Source organism: Lissotriton vulgaris, chromosome 8 (assembly GCF_964263255.1).
Source record: "Lissotriton vulgaris chromosome 8, aLisVul1.2, whole genome shotgun sequence".
Lineage (NCBI taxonomy): Eukaryota > Metazoa > Chordata > Amphibia > Caudata > Salamandridae > Lissotriton > Lissotriton vulgaris.
In genome coordinates this window covers 80,233,842-80,257,070 of record NC_141696.1, presented here as the reverse complement: position 1 = coordinate 80,257,070, position 23,229 = coordinate 80,233,842, and the positions used below count along the sequence as shown (strand labels likewise).

At 45.3% G+C, this 23,229-nt stretch overlaps 1 protein-coding gene across 4 annotated transcripts in view; it reads right to left on the bottom strand.

Annotated features, from left to right (window-relative positions):
* The window catches only part of FHIP1B (FHF complex subunit HOOK interacting protein 1B), a 449,140-nt gene that overhangs the window by 91,150 nt on the left and 334,761 nt on the right, over nt 1-23,229 (bottom strand). For all 4 annotated transcript variants that reach the window (XM_086933723.1, XM_086933726.1, XM_086933725.1 and 1 more), the window contains 2 exons: nt 21,477-21,556; nt 11,217-11,386 (listed from right to left, as the gene is read on the bottom strand). In XM_086933723.1, the coding sequence (XP_086789849.1) occupies nt 11,217-11,386; nt 21,477-21,556 (250 nt within the window). The remainder of the gene's footprint in view (nt 1-11,216; nt 11,387-21,476; nt 21,557-23,229) is intronic.

The window sequence follows — 23,229 nt, the reverse complement described above, 5'->3', positions numbered from 1 at the left end:
AGGAGGAGGACACCCCGTGCTCCCTCAGAAAGGCCGTGACTGGGCGAAAGTCCCGTCGCTTTTGCATGGTGGAGGCCGCCAGATCTTGGAAAAGTTGAGGGCTGTGCCCACGAAAAAGCAAATTGTTAGTGTCTCTCGCCTTCCGCAGGATCGTCTCCTTCAGCTGAAAGTCGTGGACACAAACCAAGATGTCGGGAGGCGGCGAGCGTGCGCCACGCGGCAGGCCTACCCGATGCACTCTGTCCATCTTGACTTCATTGCGATCGTCCTCCGCCAAAATGTGCAAAAAGAGAGCCTCCACATATTCCCGCAGGTTTCCACCGTCTCCATCCCACGGCACCGCTCATATTCGGATGTTATTGCGACGGGACCTGTTTTCCAAGTCCTCGCAGTGGGTCTGGAGGTCTAGATTTTGCTCGCGAAGCTGGAGCAAGTCTTGCTGTAGCTGATGGACATCCCCACTGAGGCCCAAGTCGTGGTCCTCCAGGGTCGCTACACGCTCGCCGATGCCGTCTACATCACGGCGGACTTCACGGAGGTCGGAGGCTAGTTGTGCTTTCAGTTCCGTGATATCCTCCTTGATGGAGGAAAAAAGCTCAATCAGGAAGGCCTTCGTGACCGGGCCATCAGCGTCGTCTTTGGTCGGTGACTTGCTAGGACCGGGGGGCGATCCAGATGCCCCCTTACCGGGACCATCCTTCCCCGATTTATTCAGGCGATTCCTCGTCGACATGAGGCGACGCCCCAGTGCAAATGGTGAGAGGCAAGATGGCACCACCTCTCCGCCCGTTCGTCGTCTGCGCTGTCCAGCAAAGCTCCAGACAGGCCGGCGCCTCCTCGTCACCTCTGCTCGGCGACAACTGCCAGCTAGGACACCGGAATCACAGGCAGGCTTGTCACAATTCCAGTGTGGGGGACTCGCATAGAAGCGCTTCACTCGATCACTTGCCAGAGTCCCGAGTCCCCTCTTGCGAAGAGTCGATGCCGCCCAGACAAAGCCCCGTAGGCCGCTCCGGTGCAAGTGCGTCACCAAAGTAACACCTCGGCTAAGTCCGCCGTCCCATGTCGTAGCTCGACGGGAGAAGGGACAAACCAATGCAGGACGCCTCAGCGAACCCAGGAGAGTCAAAAGCCGGGGTTGAAATCGCCCCAATACCGCTAAACAAAGCTATGAAGGGCTCGGGGTGCCGGAGGAGCTCGCAGTCACGTTTTACTCCGTCGCCATCTTGGCCACGCCCCCACTGTTAGTTCTTTTAACTCTCTCACACTTCTTAATGATGTGTCAGCCACTAAGAAGACAGTCTTCAGAGTAATTTGTTTGAGCATAGCTTTATGCATGGGTTCAAAAGGTGCCGTCAATAACCCAGCTAACATAAGGTTGAGGTTCCACTGTGAGGGGCGTACCACCTGAACAGGGAAGAATCTTTTCACGCCATCCATGAATGTTTTGATCAGTGGAACAGAGAAAGGCTGCTTAGCATGTAACCCTTTTACATAAGCTGCTATGGCTGATGCATGTAACATTAGTGAAGCATAAGAGAGTTTGCACAGTCAGGCGCGTAAGGTAATGGACTATGACCATGAATTGATGCAACATGTAGCATCTTGTTAGCCTGCCACCATGTTACACATCTCTTCCACTTAAAAACATCGCACTTCCTAGTGGATGGTTTCCGAGCTTGTTTATTGATGCGTAATTCTGCCTTTGACGAATTTAGGCATTGGAATTCAGCAATTTCAGGAACCATGCTCTCAACTGTAGTTCTGCTGGATTCTGGTGGAATACTTTCCCTAAATGCGTGGTCAGGGTGTACTTGTGCAGATGAGTATTGATATACTGGTGTTTCGACAGTTGCAGCTGGTGTGAGAAGCATGGTTGATGAGGCCTTTTGGAAGCTATGAGAATCACTGTGATGCTGGAACTGCTGGGGGAAAGGCATATGCATATATCCGGTACCAGCTTATCGACAGGGCATTCCCAAGAGACTAGGGAGGGTAGTGTATAGTTGCAAAGTATGCAAAGTACCAGCATTTTGTGTTTACTGGTGTTGCAAAGGGGTCTATCTCTGGCATTCCCCAGTGTTGGAAATCTAATCTGTATCTATTATAGATTGTTTTACTTCCCAGTCATGATAACAGCTTATTTCCCTGCGTAACTTGTTTGCTTGTGTGTCCCCGTCCTCAGAACGATTTGCAATTCGATTTGCAATTAATACAATGTCTCATTTTTAGATGGCTTGTTCCAATTGCGAGATACTGCGCCCCCCTTACTTATTGAGGTAAACATTGCTGTTGTGTTGTTCATTAGTATTTGTATTGTGTTCTGTACGTGGCTCTCAGAAAGGCTTGTGTGCTAAGAAAAGTTTTTTAAGTTCTATGAAGTGTTTGGTTGCATTCTGTGTCAACCACAATCCCTTATTCTGAGTAGACCGTTGTGAGCCGGCCAACCCATGTGCGACGCGTTTGTGGTAATGACTGGTTGCGGAGGGGAGTTGTGAAACGTTTCCCTTTTGGACAAGTTCACTGTATTACACAACCTCATCCCCAATGCTTGCTTTGGCTGTGACAACCACTAGACCTTCTCAGATGCCTGTGGCCTGAGACCATTCATTGACTGTTCATCGACTCTTGTATTGGTCTCATGTGTTGCCTTGTGTTTGGAAAAAAGTGGATGCAAGAAGCCACTATCCCAAGTAGTTTCATCAATGTCCTCACAGTCAGACTGCGACGACTGGTAAATCCAAATTTGTCCTTGTATCGCTTGGACCCTTCGTGCAGTTGCCATGGTTATTGCTGTGTCCAGATCCACCCCAAAAAGAATTTGTTTCTGGTACGGGAGATTACTTTCCCTAATTTACTGTGAAACCTAATGTTACTACCCATCAGGTCTGACACTGTCTGAATGTGCTTGCCTTTACCAGTCAATTGTGCAAATGCGGACAAAGAAGAAAAGCCTATCCCCTGAAGTGTACTGCTACCACTGCCAATGTCTTCGTGGAGACGTTTGGTGGGGACTTTATAAGAAAAGGCAAACATTTGACCTGGTAATGCTCTCTTTTCATGACACATCTTTGACATTGCTTGTGTGCAGGGTGTATGGGAATGTAGACAACTGAGATCCCACAGTTGCAAGATAAGATTTCCCTCTCTAGCAGAGGGATAACATCTTCTAAGGTTGTCATTTGGAATTTTAGCATCTTTATGTACTTGTTTACAAAGCATATATCTAGGATAGGTTCCTTGGTAAAGTCCTGCTTTGGGGCTTTTAAGTAAAAATGGCACACACAATTGTGTTTTCTTTGTGGGGAACTCTTTCAATAGCCATTTTGTGCAGCGGTTGTTGCAGCTCTGTCTCCCTCACCTGTAACTGATCATTTTTGTAGTGCTAGTGGTTTGAAGTTTTTGTTGATGGCTTTTGCATGAAGTCAAAATAATAGCCATGGTGTAAAATATTTACAGTCCACTTTTGTCTGATAATGCACTTCCAGTTGCTTTACGTTTTATGACTGAAGTCCTTTATTCTGCTCTCTAGAGGTGTTTTGTGTGTGTGGGGGTAGGTGGAGAGTGCTCAAGTTATGTTGAGTATCTAGCGGCAGATGCCCTTGTGTTTCCTCCTCCCTCTTGATTTCTCTCTACCTTGGAAAAAAAAGGCTTTGGCCCTGATTTAGATCTTGGAGGACGGGTTTCTCCGTCACAACGGTGATGGATATCTTGTCCACTGGCAGAAATAGAAATCACATTTTGTCCTACGGGATTTATATTTCGGCGAACAGGCTATCCTTCATTGTTGTGATGGAGTAACCAGTCTGCCAAAATCTAAATCCGGCCCTTTCTCTTTTGTTCTTGCCACTTTGTGGGACCAGAGAATTGGCTGCTTTCCAGTTGTCTTTGCACCCGTGCAGAAAAGCCATGCCTCCCCTGACCTCTACCATCTGGAAGAAAACCTCTCTTGAATGAGTGTCTGCACACATGGAGAGCTCCCTATGGCCCTGGCTATTTCGAGAGCTTTCTTCATACTGTCCAGAGTTTGGTCCACTCCTGGGCCAAACAACCAGTTACCCATCAGAGTCATCGCAAGGATACTTGATTGTACTGGTTTAAATCCTGAGATGAGTAACCAGGTGTGCCTTCGAGGGACAGTGCCCATTGCCAGTTGTCTGCTTGCTGCATCCGCAGAGTAGAATTTTGAATTAAGGCATGGCCGTTGGAACGTTGCACGCAGGGATAATTAATCTGCTGTGCTGAACGTTCGAAAAACGGGTGTGGTTGTGGCTCCGCTCGTCATGAGTGCAGCTGCACTGTGCCTCATGACGAGCAGAGCTCGTCACTAGCACAGCGGCGCCGCGCGCAGCCCCCCTCCCCCCGCACAGCGGGGGGGAAAATACCCCGCAGCGAAGGGGTTAAAAAATATATATATATATATATACATATACAAGGAAACAGAAGCACTTTATAACACCACCGACACACTGAATCTGCTCACCTCAAATGTCTGTTTTTCTAGCAGAGTTTTTAAGGATAGGGTTATCACAGTGCCATCCACGCCAAGCTAGAAAAGGATAAAGCCTTTTACCACTCAAGGCACAGCATCAGAGCTTTGGATTTGATTAATTCCAGGTTGGCTTAGATTATATTTTACCAATCTAAAGTCGTCATTGAAGATGCAGAACACCATTAAGGGTGTGGAGCGATGAGGCCCGCAACAAAAGGAATAAAGAGGGGGTGGGGGAGCTGGACAGAAAGCTGGGAGCAGTAACTGAAGGGCCAGTGGAAAGGTTCCAGGAGCAGGAGGATCATGTTTTACCTGTGGACAGTTGGGGCATTAGAAACTGAACTGTCCCAATTTTTAGGGCTCGGCCTCCGCTGCACTGCGTAAGCAGTTGGCGGAGTCCGAGATTTTTTGTTTTGGCTACAGTGGGGCTTGAACCCGCCCCTCTTCTCCACTGGTTGGTTTCCTAAACGGAGGTCAGCCATTGGAGGAGAGGGGCGTCACTCTTTTCAAGCCCCATCTTTTTGCGATTCGGGGCGTGTTTTTTGCAGTTTTTAAGCCGTGACATCATCCGTCACTCAACTGCTAAAAAACACGCCCCGAATCGCAAAAATGCCGCCGCTTTTGTGACACCATTTCTGGATGAATGCTGCCAGAAGAAGTCGAGTGCTCAGGAAGACCTGCCCTGCTGTAAGTGTCCCCGTCTCATCTCCCACCCATCCATCAAATCTGGTCCTCTCGCCTTCTGAAGCCCCTTTCCTTCTAACCCTCCCTCCTGCTGGCCCCTCTCTCTGCTGTCTCCTTTCTCTCGTGCACCTTCCCCTGGTGCTCTCCTCTCTCCCTTCCATCCCAACTCCCATTATCTCCCTCCTGTTCACCTGCTGCCCCGATAATCTCGCCCGTCCTTTCCTGTTGCTCCCTCTGCAGCCCCCTCCTCCTCTTCTCTGGCCTCAACCCCTGCTGCCGCTGCGGGTGTTACTGGCTGGATAGGTAGACCCAGCAGGTAGTGTTGTACTGAATCTGTAGGGTTTTTACCTTGTATGAGCAGCTTCTGTTCGGCTCTCGAGCAGCTTTTCGGTCCAATGCACATACATCTCTTCCTGGGAACCACTGTGCGGACTGGACTGCCACTAGTGCTGGGCAGCGCATCCTACCAGCTGTGTGTACTGAGCTCACATAGTTTTACTTCCCAGATAGTTCTACATTAGCACGTAGAATCTTCTGCCCCATGTAGTTTCACGTCGGCTCGCGCATCCTTCCTTGGATGTGCCGTGCCTACTGTGTCCTAGCACTGGCACTCAAATCTTGCTTTGTACGTGCTTTTTGTACTGCTCCCGGTATTAAAGGTGTGGGGATCTTTCTTTGTATGTGCTGCGTGCTGCATGCTCTGTGCCAGGTAGGTTTGCGTTGGCTTGTACATCTTTCCTTGTATGCGCTGTGCCAGCTAGTTTTCCATTGGCATGCCCACGTTTCCTAGTAAAGAGTGCATGCACTGTGTCTCGATGGCTGTCGTGTGTATGTTTCCTAGTTATCGTTGTATGTACTGTGTACATATAGTTTTACAATTATAAACACGTCTTTTCTAGTCAGCGATGTGGGTAATTTGCCCAGTTAGCTTGTGTCGTCGTGATCATTAGGGCTTTAAAGTGGCATTTGCTTTTCCCAGATGTTGTCTTGCTATAGTTTTGTTTTTCATGCGTACTATGAGTTTTGCATAGATCATACTTCTCAGGTGCCTGTGGTTGCCAGAGTGAATTTACCTTGTGGATGGATGTTCATAGTGCTGATAATGCTGTGTTTGCAGGTGCTAAGAGAGAGAATGGTGAAAGGTGGGAGATATAGGAAAGTACATGCAGAAGGAAATAGTTAAGTCGCAATAACGAAGGTGATAAAAAATGAGAAATGCAGATTCTGGATTTCGGAAAGATAGATATAGTGGGGAAAAATGCTGTAAGAGACTAATGTAGAGTGAGAGATCGCAGAGGAAAGTGATATGAAAGGGACAACAAGAGTGAATGGCACCCCAGGAGACTACTCCCTGTTCCATGGACTTTTATAATGTTTCATTCAAAGTCTCGTGTTTTCAGAATTTAAATAGTTCGAATTTGAGCAATTCATGACAATTTCACGGTTGGTACCTATTTATCGGATATTGAATGAAAAGTATTGCTGGCAAGCACTTGCATAGCCAATAGGGCTGGCTTATTTTAGGTACATATATTTGTTGCTGTATGACATGCCTGGATGCGCTAACAGAAACTCACAGAAAGGCACCTAAGTACTGGTCAGGTGGCATTGTGTATAAAGCACGGGATTTGTTTCCCTATAGTTTTGTCACACACTTAATTGTAGGCTATGCCTCCTGTAAAAGATTCTGTGTGATGCTTCTTTGACCACGCCCCTTTTAAAAGGCCCCCACTTTTTAAATCACATTTTAAAGCAGGCACTATGGTGGCACTTCTTGCTCGCGGTAAGGCCCGATGCACCCATGCTTCGCTAACTTAGGATTCTGCCGTGCCAAAATAGTTTTTCATTGTCATGCACGACCCCTGCATTGTGATGTTTGTCCTGTGCCTAGGTAGTTTCTTGTTAACATGCATGTCTCCTTGCATGTGCAGTATGTCCTGTGCCCAGATTGTTTCACATTGGTGTGCACTTGTCTTCTCGTATGTGAAGGACTCTGCCCAGATAGCTTCACATGGGCACGTATGTCTCCACTGTCCAAGCGAGCTCGGTGTCCGAAGGGTTTCACATTGGCATGTCCACGTCTCGTAGTGTATGTTGTATGTCCTGTGCCCAAAGAGTTCTACGTTGGCATGTATGGCAAGTAGTATGTATGTACTACACCAGCCAGTTTCTCTTGCACACCGCCTTGAATGTGCTGTGCCATCTCAACGGGCTCGTCTGTGAGCGTTGCATGCCCAGCGCCGTGCCACTTGAATTAACCCCGTGACACTGTGAAAATCCTTTACACAACACGTGATTCCTTTTGTTTCAAGAGTGTAGCCTCCCCCCCCGGCTGTTTCCAGTTGATGAACCACGAAAGGAGCAGAGCAGGAGGGGTTCGAACAATGTTTTCTGACCACGCACGAGTCGAACTTCGTAGCAGAAGCCCTCAGGCCAGGGCGGGGGTGAAGTGCACCCCGCGCAACTTCGAGATTGTTTTATTTATTGTGAGGTAATATGTGATAGAGCAGACGATCACCAGGCACGATACTTCGTATCAGACGTATGCACACAGCATGCAGTTCATGCCAGCAAGCTTTTCTGATGAAAGCCATGGTGCGGCCACCGGTGGTGGAGAAAGAGAAAGAATAGAGGCAATGGCAAACCTGAAGCCCCACATGAAAAAAGACAATCAGACGATTTCCAGAGGTGTCACAGATCCGACTAGCTGAATGCTTATTACATATGGACAACACGTTAACCCCCTGTCTACCAAACCCTTGTTTTCTGGCACACCCTCCCCAGCACCCATTTGGCTCCCCTTGGTGTTGGCTAAGGAAGGCTGGTGGCACTGCCTCCTGCCTTGTGCTCTGCTGGGTGGGCTGCAGCTGTGTGGCTCGGTCTGTGTGTCTCTATCTGTGTGTGTGTGTGGCTCTGTGAGTGTGTGTGTGTGTGTGTGTGTGTGTGTGTGTGTGTGTGTGTGTGTGGGGCTCTGTGAGAGTGTGTGTGTGTGTGGCTCTGTGAGTGTGTGTGTTGGGCTCTGTGTGGGTAGCTTTTTTTGTAGGTGGGTCTGTGTGAGGGTGGCCCTGTGTGTGTGGCTCTGTGTGTGTGTGTGGCTCTGTGTGTGTGTGGCTCTGTGTGTGTGTGTATGGCTCTGTGTGTGTGTGTGTGTGTGTGTGTGTTTGTGTGTGTTTGTGTGTTTGTGGCTCTGTGTGTGTGTGGCTCTGTGGATGTGTGTTGGGCTCTGTGTGGGTAGCTTTTTTGTAGGTGGGTCTATGTGAGGGTGGCTCTGTGTGTGTGTAGGTGGCTGTGTGTGTGGCTCTGTGTGTGTGTTGGTGTGTGTGTGTGTGTGTGTGTGTTTGGCTCTGTGTCCGCTGATACTCTCTAATGCTCACCTGTTGCCATTGGATTATTTATTTATTGCATGATTAATGAAAATCTTTGCAATTACTCTTTGTAAAAGAAACTAGAAGAGATACACAATCAAAAATGTTACAAAAAAAAACAGTTAAAAACAATAAGAGAAAGTTAAGAATATGGATAAAATATCGAAATAAGCTGATACAATACGTTGAATTTGTATAAAAAGAAGAGAAAAAAGGTCCTTCAACATTTGAGTCTTTGTTTGCTAAAAAAGAGATATCTTAAAATGCAAAAATGGATGGTTTTTAAGTTCAGGTTCAATCTCTTGCCTCTGAGTTCTGGGCCATGGATCTTTGGCAGTAAAGGGTTTCTTAAAGTGCCAAAACAGATCTTTTTGAGCCACGTAAATGACAATACCATTTATTTATGTTTTAAAAAAACAAAAAATGAAAAAAATGCAATTTGCAATGCCAATAGCTCTAACTTTAACAAAGCTGAGACCATTGTATTGTAAATGCTTGTTGCATCTAATGCGTCAGCTGTCCCAGTCAATCTGGATTTCATTAGATTACTCAAAACTTTAATCCTGAGTTTTGTGACAGCCTGAGAGGTTCCAACTGTGCTGTGAATACCTTAATCAAAGTAGATCAAAAGGGCCCACCATTCTTAGATTGTGTCATTAATGGTAAGGGTATGACCTAGTCCCTTGACATGGGTGTATGGGCACTAGCCGTTTACCTCTATAAACCTCTGAATTACCCTCTTTACCTCTCTCAGGTATGTCCATAAACCCAGTCGTAATTCTAATCAACGAGTTCCTCAATATATTTCCGATCCCGTTTCCATTGCCCTGGGACCCATTAGTAATAAACATTCCTTTTTGCTCAGCCTCACTTCCCAAACTAATGTGCTAGTTATGGATATTCTCTGCAAGCTAAACTGTACTGTACTCTGCACTTCGGAAGGTGTGCTCTTAAATATACATCATCAAGAAAACAAATTACTCGCACTATTGTGTAAGAGTAAGAATTGCCCAAGTAATACTAATGAAACTGCCATATCTTCTGATTTCATTGAGTTGCTTTCACAGGTACCATCCCCACTGTGGTCTACAGAGGCTAATGGCCTGGGGTCCATATCATCAATGGAACCAGTGAAGGTGAATGTTGACCTTTAAAAGAAGAAATCCAGTAACCGTTAAACCCCGAGGGGGAGGAACGGATCCACCATGTAAGAGCAGATTCAATGAAGTTATGGGGGTTAGCTACCTATTGTGATGTAATACTCCAATTTTCCCGATATGCAATTGTGGAAAGTAAACATATACAGGAATTAATGTGAATAGTCCAAGCTACCTGTGGTCCCCACCGCGCCACCATCTTTTATTGCATCCCCGCCATCGCCTAATGGTTTACCGTGGATTACCTTTTGTTAGCTTTTTCCATCCCCATACATAAGAAGGGTCCATTTCTCTTCTTGTTCACATTCTGAGCGTCTCACCTTTTGTGGACACAAATACCTCAAGGGTTTGCAGAGTCCCCTTTAATTTATTCCTACGTCCTGAAGAAGGATAAAGATACATTAGTTTTCCCCCAAGGTTTTACTCTAGTCCAATATGTTGATGATCAGCCTTTGGCATCTGTGTCTTGGTCATAAAAATCTCTGCTGGGAAGCACCAGCTTTCTTCTGAACGAGTGGAAGCTTTTCGTAAGCAGTCCCTCCCTATAATTGCCTGCCAGATACGTACCTTTTCTAGGCAAGGCTGGGTACTGCAGACAGTGGTTCCTACGCCCTTAGGCTACACTGAAATGGTGAAGCCTTTCTAGAATTATGTTAGAAAAAGCGCACATAAAGGCTTGCAGTGGTCTAGTGAAGTCTAAGATGCATTTGTGAAAATTAGGCAGGCAATAGTTTTTGCATCTACCTCAGGCCTCCCTGAACATGCCAATCCTTTTACTAGGTATTGTCATGAACGTATTAGATTTACGTGATGGGAGTATTGGTACAGAGCCAAGTGGAATCAGTAGAAACTCATAGCTTATAGCTGCAGACCTGGTCGCAGACGGGCTCCTGTCATGCGTAAGGTCTGTGACAGCTGCAGCAAGTTGAATAAAACACACAAAAGGTGATGAGAGGAATGGTTAGGAGTCTAACCACTGCCAATCATTTAGGATAGCATTCCAACCGTTTACTGCTCACTATGCCACCTAAGTCTCGACTTAGCCATATGCAATACCCTCTTGACTCAGCTCCAATAGGAACTGTCCGGAATGAACTGCCAGGTCAGGTCCTCTTTGAACCAGCCGGAGACTAGTTGTGCCCTGAGTGGAGCTCGTCAGTCAGGTGCAACCTGGCTCCAGTGGCACTGTGAACAAGAGATCTACGTTAGGGAATACACTTGGACACCTAGGGCATTACATGAAACATATAAAAGGTAATGGGAGTAATGCTTGCATGAAGTCTAATTACTGGTAATCATTCAGGCTAGTGTTCCAACCCATCACTCTTTTTCTACCTATGCATCCTCAGTTTGGACCCAGCTATATGCAGATCAGTTGTGACTCTCCTCCAATTGGAACAGTCCAGCCATTCATGAAAAAAATGGAGATACTAAATGAACACAGGTGTCAAGTGACTGCCAAGGACAAGCCATGGAAGCAAATGCCACAAACTTTAAAATCCTTAGTGACTTTCTCACCTTTCGACCATGTGGCATGTTCCTCTTCCTGGTCTGGGGACGGAAATCTTTCATGTTGGCAGCACTTGGGAATCAAAGATAGGAACTTGTCTGCAGTTCTGCCATAGAAATCTAAGTCCTTGACAGCTCTCTTCTGGCTTAGCATTACATGATTGCAGGGGATGAGGTACCTGGAATTGAGAAACAACATAAGCACATCCTTGTAGATGAGAATCCATGGTACAGAACACCTTAAAAACATCAGCCTTAATGCTATACCCAAGTAGTGTCTGGTTCAAACAGCCACATTACAACCATTTGTATGTGAATCTTTAAATGCTGACATACATTTTTGGAGCGGAAACTGATTTTTGCATGGTCTATAAAACTTTGGAGGCAGTATACTACTATCCTACTATAGTTCTGCAAACTAGGCAAAGTACACCCCTTCCACAACTGACTCACAGAGTAGAGATAGGGAGTAGTCAAAGGTCTCTCAGGGAGGTAGTTGTGGGGGGCAGAGACTCAGAACTCAACAACAAGCCAACAGACATAATTCACTGCCTAGCCCAGGGTTTGCCTTAAAAAAAAGGGAAGTACTTTATCACATATATTAATGGAGATTTTATGGCAAGAGCAGAGGCTATCAATATGAATGGACATCTTTCATTGCTGCGCCTTGTAGCAATTTAAAGCTTTCAAATTACATAAACACAACTTTAGAATAAGAACACTATTCAGCCCATAAATTCTCTGACACCCTCAACCTCCCTTTTATTGCTGCTCCCTCCTGGACAGCCAAGAACCTTGATTTTTCTTTAGTTATATTTTAACAGTTTGGGTGATTTATTTTATAAGGCAGAGCACTAGTGTTTGGTGTGCTACTTCCAATTTCTGAACACCTTTAATGAGCAAGTATTGGAGAGTGTGTTATATAGGGGCACTGCAAACGTATCTTTAAGTTATTTATATATTTATTTTATTTTATCAATTTATAGGGCGCAACAGCTACCCAAAAAGGGTTTCCCGGCGCCTAGACACAGCTAGTTTGAGGGCAGAAAGAGGGAGGTGGCTGTTGAGTGTTTATTGTTCAAACAGCCAGGTCTTAACAAGCTTTCTGAACCTAAAATAATTTTCTTCCTTTCGGATACAGGGGGGGAGCGTGTTCCAAAGGGAGGGTCCCAGATAGGCAAAGGATCTGCCACCTGTTCTTGCTCGTTTGAACCTTGGTATGCAGAAACAGGCTGCCGTCTGTGGCCGGAGGTTTCTCTTGGGAGTATAGAGGTAGGCAAGAGTTTGGAGATATTTTGGTGCTGTTCCTGCTTTAATTCTGAACATATAATTCAGGGCTTTAAAGCGGATTCTGCTTTCGATCCTAAGCCAATGAAGATTCCGACGATGGTTCGAGACTCCGGAGTTCTTCGGAATATTGCAGAGTAGCCTGACCGCTGCATTTTGCACTACCTGTAATCGTCTGATCACAGATTTGTTTGCACCCAAGTAGAGAATGTTGCCGTAGTCAAGCCTTGATGTAATAAGGGCATTGACTACGGTCTTTTGCGTTGACACAGGCAGCATCCAGAGGATCTTCCTCAACCATTTAACTATGGTGAGACATAGGCTGGTTACTTTACTGGCCTGTTTGTTCATGGATAGGGAATTGTCTAGTATAAAACCCAAATTACGGGCGTGGGTCACCGGGGTAGGAAAGGCGCCCATCTGATCAGGCCAATGTACGGGATTCCAGAGATCTTGATCTTTTCCCAAAACCAGTATTTCCGTCTTGTCGCCGTTTAGAGTTAGAGTGGGTGTGTGGCTTTAATTCCATAAAGAAGAGCAAAGGAGAGTTTAGTTGTGTGTTTTATAAGGCATTGCAGATAGTTTATTTTTAAGTTGAGGGCATTAGACTTAATATCTTATGGAATGCGCGGACAGCAGTGAGCAGGTGGTGCACACTGGTTTTAGCGCTTAAGGAGGTACATGCACTGTCCAGTGAGAGCTCCCTTTCAATGACAAAAGCTTTGGTGTGAAACTGTTTCTAGTTTACAAACGTCATTGTGTCTTGAGAATGCAGTGAAATCGCACATTTGTTTCACCACAGTTACGCGGAGAAGAATTCAGGGGCAGCCAATGTAATTCAGGGTAGCGTAATGGCAGCCTTACAGGTTGACATAGATCGTCTGTATTTGTCACAGGCTGATGGACACATTTCTTGAAATTAATTGGGGACAGTTTTATGAGTATCTAAGTAAACATAAATGGTTTCTGAAAATGTTAGAGGGAGGAGAAATTAATGTCTCAGCATCTGCTGAGGAAGTCCAGGAAGTGATTATGAAAAGATGTAAATCAGAAGGAGATCCCAATTTTCAATTAAGGAGATAATGAAATCTGACTTTGGAAAACAAGAGTACAGCGAAGGAAGCCATAGATGAGGACGCTTGGTCTTTTGATACGACAGACAGTAAGGAAGGGAAGAAAGGAGTTAAGAAGCCGATGAAAATGAAGCTTTTAGGTTTAAATCAACTTGAGTTGGCTGCTCTAGAGGGCAAGTGGAAGGTGCCCTGAGTGCCAGGAAGAGAAAAGCTGATCTTTGCAACATAAAAGGCAGTGTGCTGAGTTGCATGAATGGAAAAGGTCTTACATGATGACCTAGAGGAAGAAGCACAAAGTGTATGGAGAACAAATAAGATGTTTAATATTCCTTGGCTCTAACATAGGCTAGGAGTTGGGATATAGATTTTGAGATAGACACTGTTGCAAAACTAAGTAAGAAGGCGGTGGTTAAGGACCCCACAAGAGAACAGATGATCTCTCTAGAAACAAACTGTCACCCTGGAAATGAGCACTGTTGGTCAATGGAACAGGTTATAAAGAAATTCCTAACACAAGCCATTAGAGAAAGTTTAGGACTGTAATGAGAGCAGAGTGCTTGAGGCCGAAGAGTGATAACAAGGACCATACTACTTCTGATACTGAACTACACATATTTAGGTTTATTATTCCGGCTGGAACAAGACAACTAAGAGTCCATAGAAGGTGCTGAAAGAGTGCCAGGAAATGCTATACATTACTGGGGCGACGGCCCTGATTTTAGACTAGCGAAGAAACATATTGCAAAGTAGAGGAAGTGGATGTCTCCTTTACATGTGGTTGAAGTCAGAGTGTAGATGATTTTGGGAAGTGCTAATTCCGCATTAACTGCTGAGAGGCACAAAGCAGTCCTGATGAACATTAGTCATAAGTTTGGTGATTTGGACAACAAGGAAACAAGTTAAAATACAAACGGTTTTGTGTTTGTGTTGAATTTTTTTATTGAATTTTATCATGAAATACAGAGTAACACAGAAATAATAAAACAAATGATTGATAATATTAAATACATATGTTGGTGATAAATATGAACGAATAAATAACAATAAATAAGGAATCATATTTTATATAAATAGTAAAATGAAAAAATAAGTGAGTAGATATGTGGTATAAAGAACATGAAATCAAATTTGATACCATACATATTATAATATATAAAATATGAATAAATCTAAATATAAAAAAGAGAATAACTTTGTACAAGATAAGTAGAATAATATCAGAGCACAAAAATGTATAAAAGAGGAGAAAATTGATATGAAAAGTGGAAGAAAGAAGAAAAGAAGAGAAAAAAAAGATAAACTGTAAAGAAGAGAATGAGAGAACAGTGAGAGATAGTAGAACCAGAGGAAGGGAGGGAAGACAGGAATAGGGGAAATTAAATGATGAAGGATAAAGGAAAGGGAAGAAGAAAAAAATACACAAACTATAAAAATAATGAATGAGTTAATTCAAGTGTTTGCATTAGGAGAGAGAGTGGAGTTGGCAGCATTGTTAATTTAAATTTTTTAAAAAGAAGACAAAGTCTGGAGAAATACATCAACTTGATCTTGAAGGTTAACGGTTTCGTGTTTGGAGAGGGTTTGGTGAAGGGACTAGGGAAGTATGCTTCAGTAATCTTGGTAATGCTCAGAACTATAAACAATAAGTGGTGTACAGAGTTCCCCCAGGAGAGCTCAAGAAATTTAGCTCAACCAGTAATTCTCTCTCACTCAATCTAGACAAAGGGTGAAGTGAGGGTCTCAAGTGTGCGGTGTAGACCCATATTCCAGAATGTAAGGATACCTCACACAGGCTACCGACAGGACTACAGCTGTAGCCCCAGCCGATAGTCGTCCAGCCTCATCATCGGTACCCTGCTCCTTCGGCAGGCTGGCGGTGCAATGCCCGTCGGGCAGCGATGGAAGCTGCACTTTTGATGGAGATCTTTTATTCTGGGCCAGCGGGTGTGTGTGTGTGAGAGGCCTAAGGGAGTGTAATCGTGAGCGTGGTAGTGAAGTTAAAAGAAGTCAGGGAAGTCCTGTTGGTGAATGTTTTAATAGTCAGGCTTCCTGCTTCAATAGAAAGGTACAGGGGTACTAAGGGGTGGTAAGTAATGGAACCAACCCTTACTCGACCCTTAAAGTGCAAGAAATGGTCAACATGTTTCACGCCCTAAGGGCGATTCATCAGGACCTGGGTGCTCATAAATTACTCGGGTCCTCTAAGTTTTGCAGGACACCAGTATACGACCTGAGGCAGTGTCGTATCGTAATGGTTCCACAGAGGGGACCTCCTGGGAACCCTAATGTTTCCTCCTGGTAACCTCACGCGCCGTCCAAGTGGGGCCGGCAGCGAATGAGGAAGTCCTCTTACGTCGCTGCAGGCAAGCTGCTCTGCACCTACCCCTCCCACTGGAAACCAACGGTCTGGACAGCCGGCTGTCCCCTCTGTGGAACCATTACGATACGACACTGCCTCAGGTCGTATACTGGTGTCCTGCAAAACTTAGAGGACCCGAGTAATTTATGAGCACCCAGGTCCTGATGAATCGCCCTTAGGGCGTGAAACATGTTGACCATTTCTTGCACTTTAAGGGTCGAGTAAGGGTTGGTTCCATTACTTACCACCCCTTAGTACCCCTGTACCTTTTTATTGAAGCAGGAAGCCTGACTATTAAAACATTCACCAACAGGACTTCCCTGACTTCTTTTAACTTCACTACCACGCTCACGATTACACTCCCTTAGGCCCCTCACACACACACACCCGCTGGCCCAGAATAAAAGATCTCCATCAAAAGTGCAGCTTCCATCGCTGCCCGACGGGCATTGCACCGCCAGCCTGCCGAAGGAGCAGGGTACCGATGATGAGGCTGGACGACTATCGGCTGGGGCTACAGCTGTAGTCCTGTCGGTAGCCTGTGTGAGGTATCCTTACATTCTGGAATATGGGTCTACACCGCACACTTGAGACCCTCACTTCACCCTTTGTCTAGATTGAGTGAGAGAGAATTACTGGTTGAGCTAAATTTCTTGAACTCTCCTGGGGGAACTCTGTACACCACTTATTGTTTATTGTTGTCAGGACAAGTACATTGGACCCCCTTAAAAATTGTCCAACTTTCTTTCCCCTTGTTTGATATCTCAATGCTCAGAACTCTCTTCTGAGAGTTTTTGGAAGCAGTGGGTGTGAGGAAATGGGATGCATTATGTGGTGTGATTGTCGGACCTCACTGTGTAATACACTTACCAACCCTTTTAGGTCCAGCAGGTTTCGTTTGTCAAACCTTCAGCTCAACCCTCGGTAGCAGTGGCATTGAGCAGCAAGGCTAACACGAAGGAACAAGTGTAAAGCATTTAAACAGCACCACAATAATTGAAGAAGAAACCAACCTAACACCATGGAAATCCGACACTAATTTATAACAAGCACTGGCGTTGCCAATAGGTCTCGCATTAGGAAAGTGTGAGCTATTGGTATTGTAAATGACAATTATTTTTTTAATATGTGTTGGCATTGAAAATATAGAAATTAATAGCATTGTTATTTACAAAGCCAATAGCTTACACTTTCCTAATGCGAGTCGTATTGGCTATGGGAATGCTTGTTGAAACCTGCAAAACGAAAGTAACGCTGCCCAAGTAAAAAACAAGCTATCCCAGCCTGCTATGCGCTTTTAATGGTGCTGTACCGTATTGCTATGATGTGAAAATAATGCATTTAAACAATGCAGTATTTTCGTTTACACTCTGCAAAGGATCTTCGAAGTGCGCAGTCCAGAGTGGGGGCAGAGACGCAGACATACGAGAGAGCGCAATACGGAGGAACAGGAGAGAAGCACACAAGGGAGACATCAGGCAAGCACATGCACTCTCGTGGACTTCTTAGTCAAAAATAAAGACAAGTACGGGAAATGCAAGCGGCGGGGGGGGTGGGTTGTGTTCACAAGGGAGAGAACAACACGAGTGGTGGGGGAAAACCACGAGGGAGACAGCAACACAGGAAGAAGTACACGCTGTGCTGGGGGAGGGGGGAGGGCCATTAGGAACAGGAACAGATGGCCATGAAAGTGTATGGGCCAAATGCCAGCAACACAGGAAGAAGTACACGAAGGAGGCAGCAACACAGGGAGTGGGCAAAATTCAGACATGGCAGACAGCAACAGTCAAGAGAACATCACAGCGTAGGGGAGAGAAGCATTTGGTTGTGAAGGAGAGAATGGGGTTGAGACGCAGACATACGAGAGAGCGCAATACGGAGGAACAGGAGAGATGCACACAAGGGAGACATCAGGCAAGCACATGCACTCTCGTGGACTTCTTAGTCAAAAATAAAAACAAGTACGGGAAATGCAAGCGGCGGGGGGGTGGGTTGGGTTCACAAGGGAGAGAGCAACACGAGTGGTGGGGGAAAAGCACGAGGGAGACAGCAACACAGGAAGAAGTACACGCTGTGCTGGGGGAGGGGGGAGGGCCATTAGGAACAGGAACAGATGGCCATGAAAGTGTATGGGCCAAATGCGCGTGCCTGTACGTGCACTCGAAGAAAACGCCACGGAAAAAAGCGGTGGTTTGACTATCCGATGGAGCACATGAATTCTCCCCCATTTCCCATTGCTTCATTGTTTTGTTTCAAATATTTACGCACAAAAAGAACCACAAAAAAAGCGAGGTCATTGAAACCAAAGCGGTCATTCGTCTGCACGTGATCAGATGACTCAAGGGATCTGTTTTTCATTTGTGGCTCTTTTTGACTGTTATTCAAAGAGACTGGCTCTTTCTGTGCAGTTGGCTCGGCGCTTCGAACATCTGCAGTTCAGAACAAGAACAAGTCGGGTTGGGGCGGGAGAGTGAGAGAGTGGGAGGGAAGAGCTGGAAAAGCCCAGGCTCGGCAGTGCAGCATGGTTGTGATTGCGTGGAGAGAGAGGGGAGGTGCTGGTGTGGGAGGGGGAGGCTGTGATTGCGTGGAGAGAGAGGGGAGGTGCTGGTGTGGGAGGGGGGAGGTGCTGGTGTGGGAGGGGGAGGCTGTGATTGCGTGGAAAGAGAGGGGAGGTGCTGGTGTGGGAGGGGGGAGGTGCTGGTGTGGGAGGGGGAGGCTGTGATTGCGTGGAGAGAAAGGGGAGGTGCTGGTGTGGGAGGGGGGAGTTGCTGGTGTGGGAGGAGTGCTGCTAGGGGAGGAGAAGCCTGATGCCGGATGGGGGCGGGAGAGGCTGGGCTTGCATGCGATGCGCGTGCATGTACACGGGCACTGCATGAAAACCGCGGGGCTGAAAGCCCTTTGGTTTGAAGATGTTTTCGCCACATTAATTCTCGCTACGCTCGATGCGCTTGCGCGCATCGATAGGTCGCGAGACCTAAAAAATACACTGCATGGTTATGCATTTTTAGACACCACAATGAAAAGATTCACCAGAGGGTTCCAGAGATATAGAATTTGCAAGGTATAGTAAATCAAAGCATTTCACTCAACCGCAAACAAGCATTGGCAAATCTGACGAATTTGTCACAAAAACGTTTTCACTAAAGGTTGGGCTAGTTGTATTGTGGTCACTTAAGAGTCACTTCAGCCTACCAACAGTTAGGAAGACCAGCAAGGTCCTCAGAAACAGTTACCTCAAAGGTAGAAGCATTCCTTAGTCAGTTCCAGGCACCTATCGGTTGCATTGGTTTCCTACGGAAATAGTGCTGATAAAAGGGATGAAGGAGGCTGAAGATGCTGTGGATGCAGTGCGGTTGACAGGGGTCTTTCTGTGGCTACTCTTCGGTCCACAAAGGGGTGAGGCGGCCCTTTTCACAGGGTTGACTTCCCTCTAGGACCTCTCAGTGCTGGTAGACGTCCAGTCACCACAGGCTACCAGACTGTGGATATCGCAGGAACAGCCAAATATGTCCCTGGGGATTAACTCATCTTCTGGGCAACTAAGCTGCATTCTCATGACTCTCTCAGGATCAGCGAGATCAGGCGCAACTTTAAGCATCACGTCCTGATCTCTGGTGCTGCACGGCAGCCATCTGAAGACTCTGGGCAACCAACTTGCCTCAGCAAGCATTTCAGCTGTTGTAAACCTGAACTGTGAACACGAGGCCAGCCACCTGAACCTACAGGCCTCTGGATTTTGGCTGGGCTCTGGTGCCAACTTTTCTATGAGCAGGACACTGAAGGCACAGACCCTCGCCCTTGCTAGCCACCAAGTTTAGCAGGTACAGTCCACGCCGAAGCAGCCTGGCTTTGCCGGTTTGATGGTGCAGCAGGGCAATCCATCTTCCATTGAAGACGAGATCAGAGTTCCTAGTGCCAGGGTTGCCCTATTTATGATCAGAAAATGCTCTCAGGGTAGATGCAGTCAGTAGTCAATAGGCTACCAGGTTCCTTCCCTCCTGATGGCCACTTCCTGGGAAATGCTCCACCTGGCTATCCCAAGATGCACCATTCTGCCAACTCCCAACAAGCCAGAACCCCTCTCTCGACATCCAGAGTTCCCTAGCCCAACCCAGACGTGTGGCTGTTGTTGTGTCATTCACATGTTTTTTTTACATGTACTTTGTTAATGTTACAATTGTTTCAAGGTGGATAACACAATTTATATGACAATATGAAATTCTAAACAATATAATAAAGAAATTATACAGGATATTAATGATGAACTATGCAATAAAGGTTACCGTGTCTTATGCGGCCATTACTTCCTCAAGATATGAGGAATAGCATTTATCACCCATGAAGCCCAATTAAGAGAAGTGTCAGTTGTGAGAAAAGGGCTGGCAGATTGACAACTTCAGTGCCAAAAAATCAACAACATATTTGACTCTATGCCTTAACAAGGGTCTAAAGTAAAGTAATGAGGAGCCCAAACCTTAGAGGATATGGTGGGTGAGCATGCATTGGGAGCAATAGACCAGGTGTAGTAAAGAAAATATACTGAACGTGTGTAACGATAAAAGCATGTTTTCCTGTAAGCCACTCCCTGGAATACTTGTAAGTAAACATCACTTAGACATGAAGGAAATGGAAGATCATTGAAAAAGGGTAGAACACAGGTTCTTACGTTTCTTAGTCAGAAGTTAACGTATTAAAATGCAAGTCAAAAATAATGCCTAAAAACTACCATAAATAACTAGACCACAATATAGCACACTTAGATTCTCAGCTATTCATATGGTTGGACTATGGCAGACCCAGAAGGACAATGGTTGGGTTTGCTGACTGACATCAGGTACGTGCACAGCAGCATAGTTGGCGATAATACAGCAGGGTCAAGTTGGCAATAATATAGCAAGGTCAATGGCATAAATGAGTTACAATGTGATCTGTGGCGCTACTGTGGGTCTGTAGTAATTTTGTGGGATCGGCTGTAGTAAGAGAAGGATATGTAGTGTTGCAGTAGGTATAGAGGATGTTCTGTAGGGTAGGTGATGACAGTCTATACCAGTAGTATCAGAGACTGTGTTCATATTGTAGGTTCTGAAATAACAGTGATAGCAACTATAAGGCTCAAAGTGACAAGAAGGGTGGAGGGTGCAGTATCGCACAGCCGGCTTTACAGGTATTGGAGGAAAAAGGAGTGGAGGAAAGAAACATCAATGCACAATGCAATGGACAAGTTCTTTTCTTCAACACTATTCACCATCACTCATCCACTCATCACGTCCGCAGTCTAGCAATTCCCTCCAAAGAATACACGTAGTTGCTACTGTGCTTCTACTCCAACCCCTTTGAGGCCGTGCATCAAGAGTCCTCAGCTTCTGATAGTGGAGTAGTATCACTAGCTCCCTAGCATATCGATCATCAGAGGATGGCAATCCTCTGAAGAGTTGCTAACTGTGTTAGGCTTTATCCAAAATCTAGGCTTGTGTGTTGTACGGAGATAGTCGAAGGAAGCACATCTGATCAAGAACGGATATGCTTGTTCGGCATAGTCTTGCGACGTACCTGAGCACGAGCTGCAACAAAACATCTTCGCAATTTAGATTCAAAAGAGTCCTGAAGAGACTGAGGGACACCATGCAGAGCTGAAATATTAAAAAAACAACATGTTAGGATGTTCCGCTCTGTGCCACTGAGCATACGGCCAGCAAGTGTAGAAATATTGTGAAAGTGCAAAAAACATTAGCTTCTGCAGACACTACCATCTTCATGGTAGGGACTGGATCTTATCAATACAAAACGAGGATTTCACAAGGAACCATGACAATTTAAGATCGTGTGTGAATTAATCCTGACATATGTACATATCATATTAGGGTATGAACTGTGCCTACATGAATTCACCACAACTAACCCATACAATCATTGTGTTTTAATTGATCTCTCCAGCAGTGTTTCCCGTATTGTATTTGCCATTTTGAATCTTCCTAGTTCAAACAATGTAGTTTATTTCGGTGTAAAACCCCATAAAACGCATAAAATAATAAAATACAAAATATGATGACATATACACATTATCAATAAAATGTGAACATTGAAATAAAACAATTGACTAATGGGAAAACACCCTGACATTTCCTCTGGATCCAGTGTAGAGATTTGCTGAAACAAACAGAATAATTTTGCTAGCATCAGTTTTGAATACTATTACAGAAATGTAATACGGTCTCATTCCTAAATTGAGACACAACGGGGATCCATTTTCTCCTGGCTAGCTGATAAGCCAGGCAAACAAATAAGATGGGTCTCTCATTTTCTAAGCATTATTGCATATATTATAGATGCTAGTACCAGCAAGATGTTTATTTTGATTTACAGCAATATAAACAAATGGGTAATGTGGGGGTGCTTTGGGGAAGTCTTAATACAGATCTAATAAAATATGTTTCTTTTAAAGCCAGGATACCAACATCAGCTGCTCCTCAAATGTCTGCTCCCTACAGAGCTGCAGCTTGGCCTTTCATCTGTAGACCTGTATTGCTGGTGACAGTGGTCTAGAGAGACATGATCTATGCATTTTAAGACCTGCAGCAGTCCTGTGCTGGACTCTTAGGTGATACGTCTGTATTTGTGGGTTCCATGAAAGGGTATTAGCTATCTTTACGCCCAAACATTCAAACTCATCAACTTTCTCCAAGTAGGTATTCCCCATTGTAATCCTCCCCTGTAGGACCTGTGTGGGTTAATGGACATATATTTGGTCATTAACATGTCGACCTCCTGGCCCCGCGAGTCACAAAAATCGACAAACGTGTTCAGTATCTTAAGCAAACCACCTGGGGTTCTGGAAATCACCAAACTGTGTCAGCAAAAAGAAAAGCCGGAATTTGTTTGCCTGCTAATTTGGAAGAATCATTATTGAAATCATGAAGTTGGTCAACGACATGCTTGACATTCAAGGACAAAGAGGTAAGCACTAGGACGCTGCCTTGCATACTTCTATTTAAATGGCTATGCTTCTGGTCAACTCGCTCAGCCTACCCCAAAATTTTGCATAACTCTTCACAGAATAACCTCTTGTGCTACACACCAAGGTCTTCTATTTTAGCTAACACACAAATCTATATTTTCTCTAAACAATACCGTGAGGCATTATCGGTAAATGATTCGAGGTGCATTACTCGAAGGAAGGGTTTCTTTATTACGTGCTAATAACTCAGAAGTAGTACTACCTTGGTCAGCCACCATGGTTCAGAATACGCAGGACTTTGGTAAAGTATTGAAGGAGTGGACAAGATGGCAGCAGATTGAGAATTAG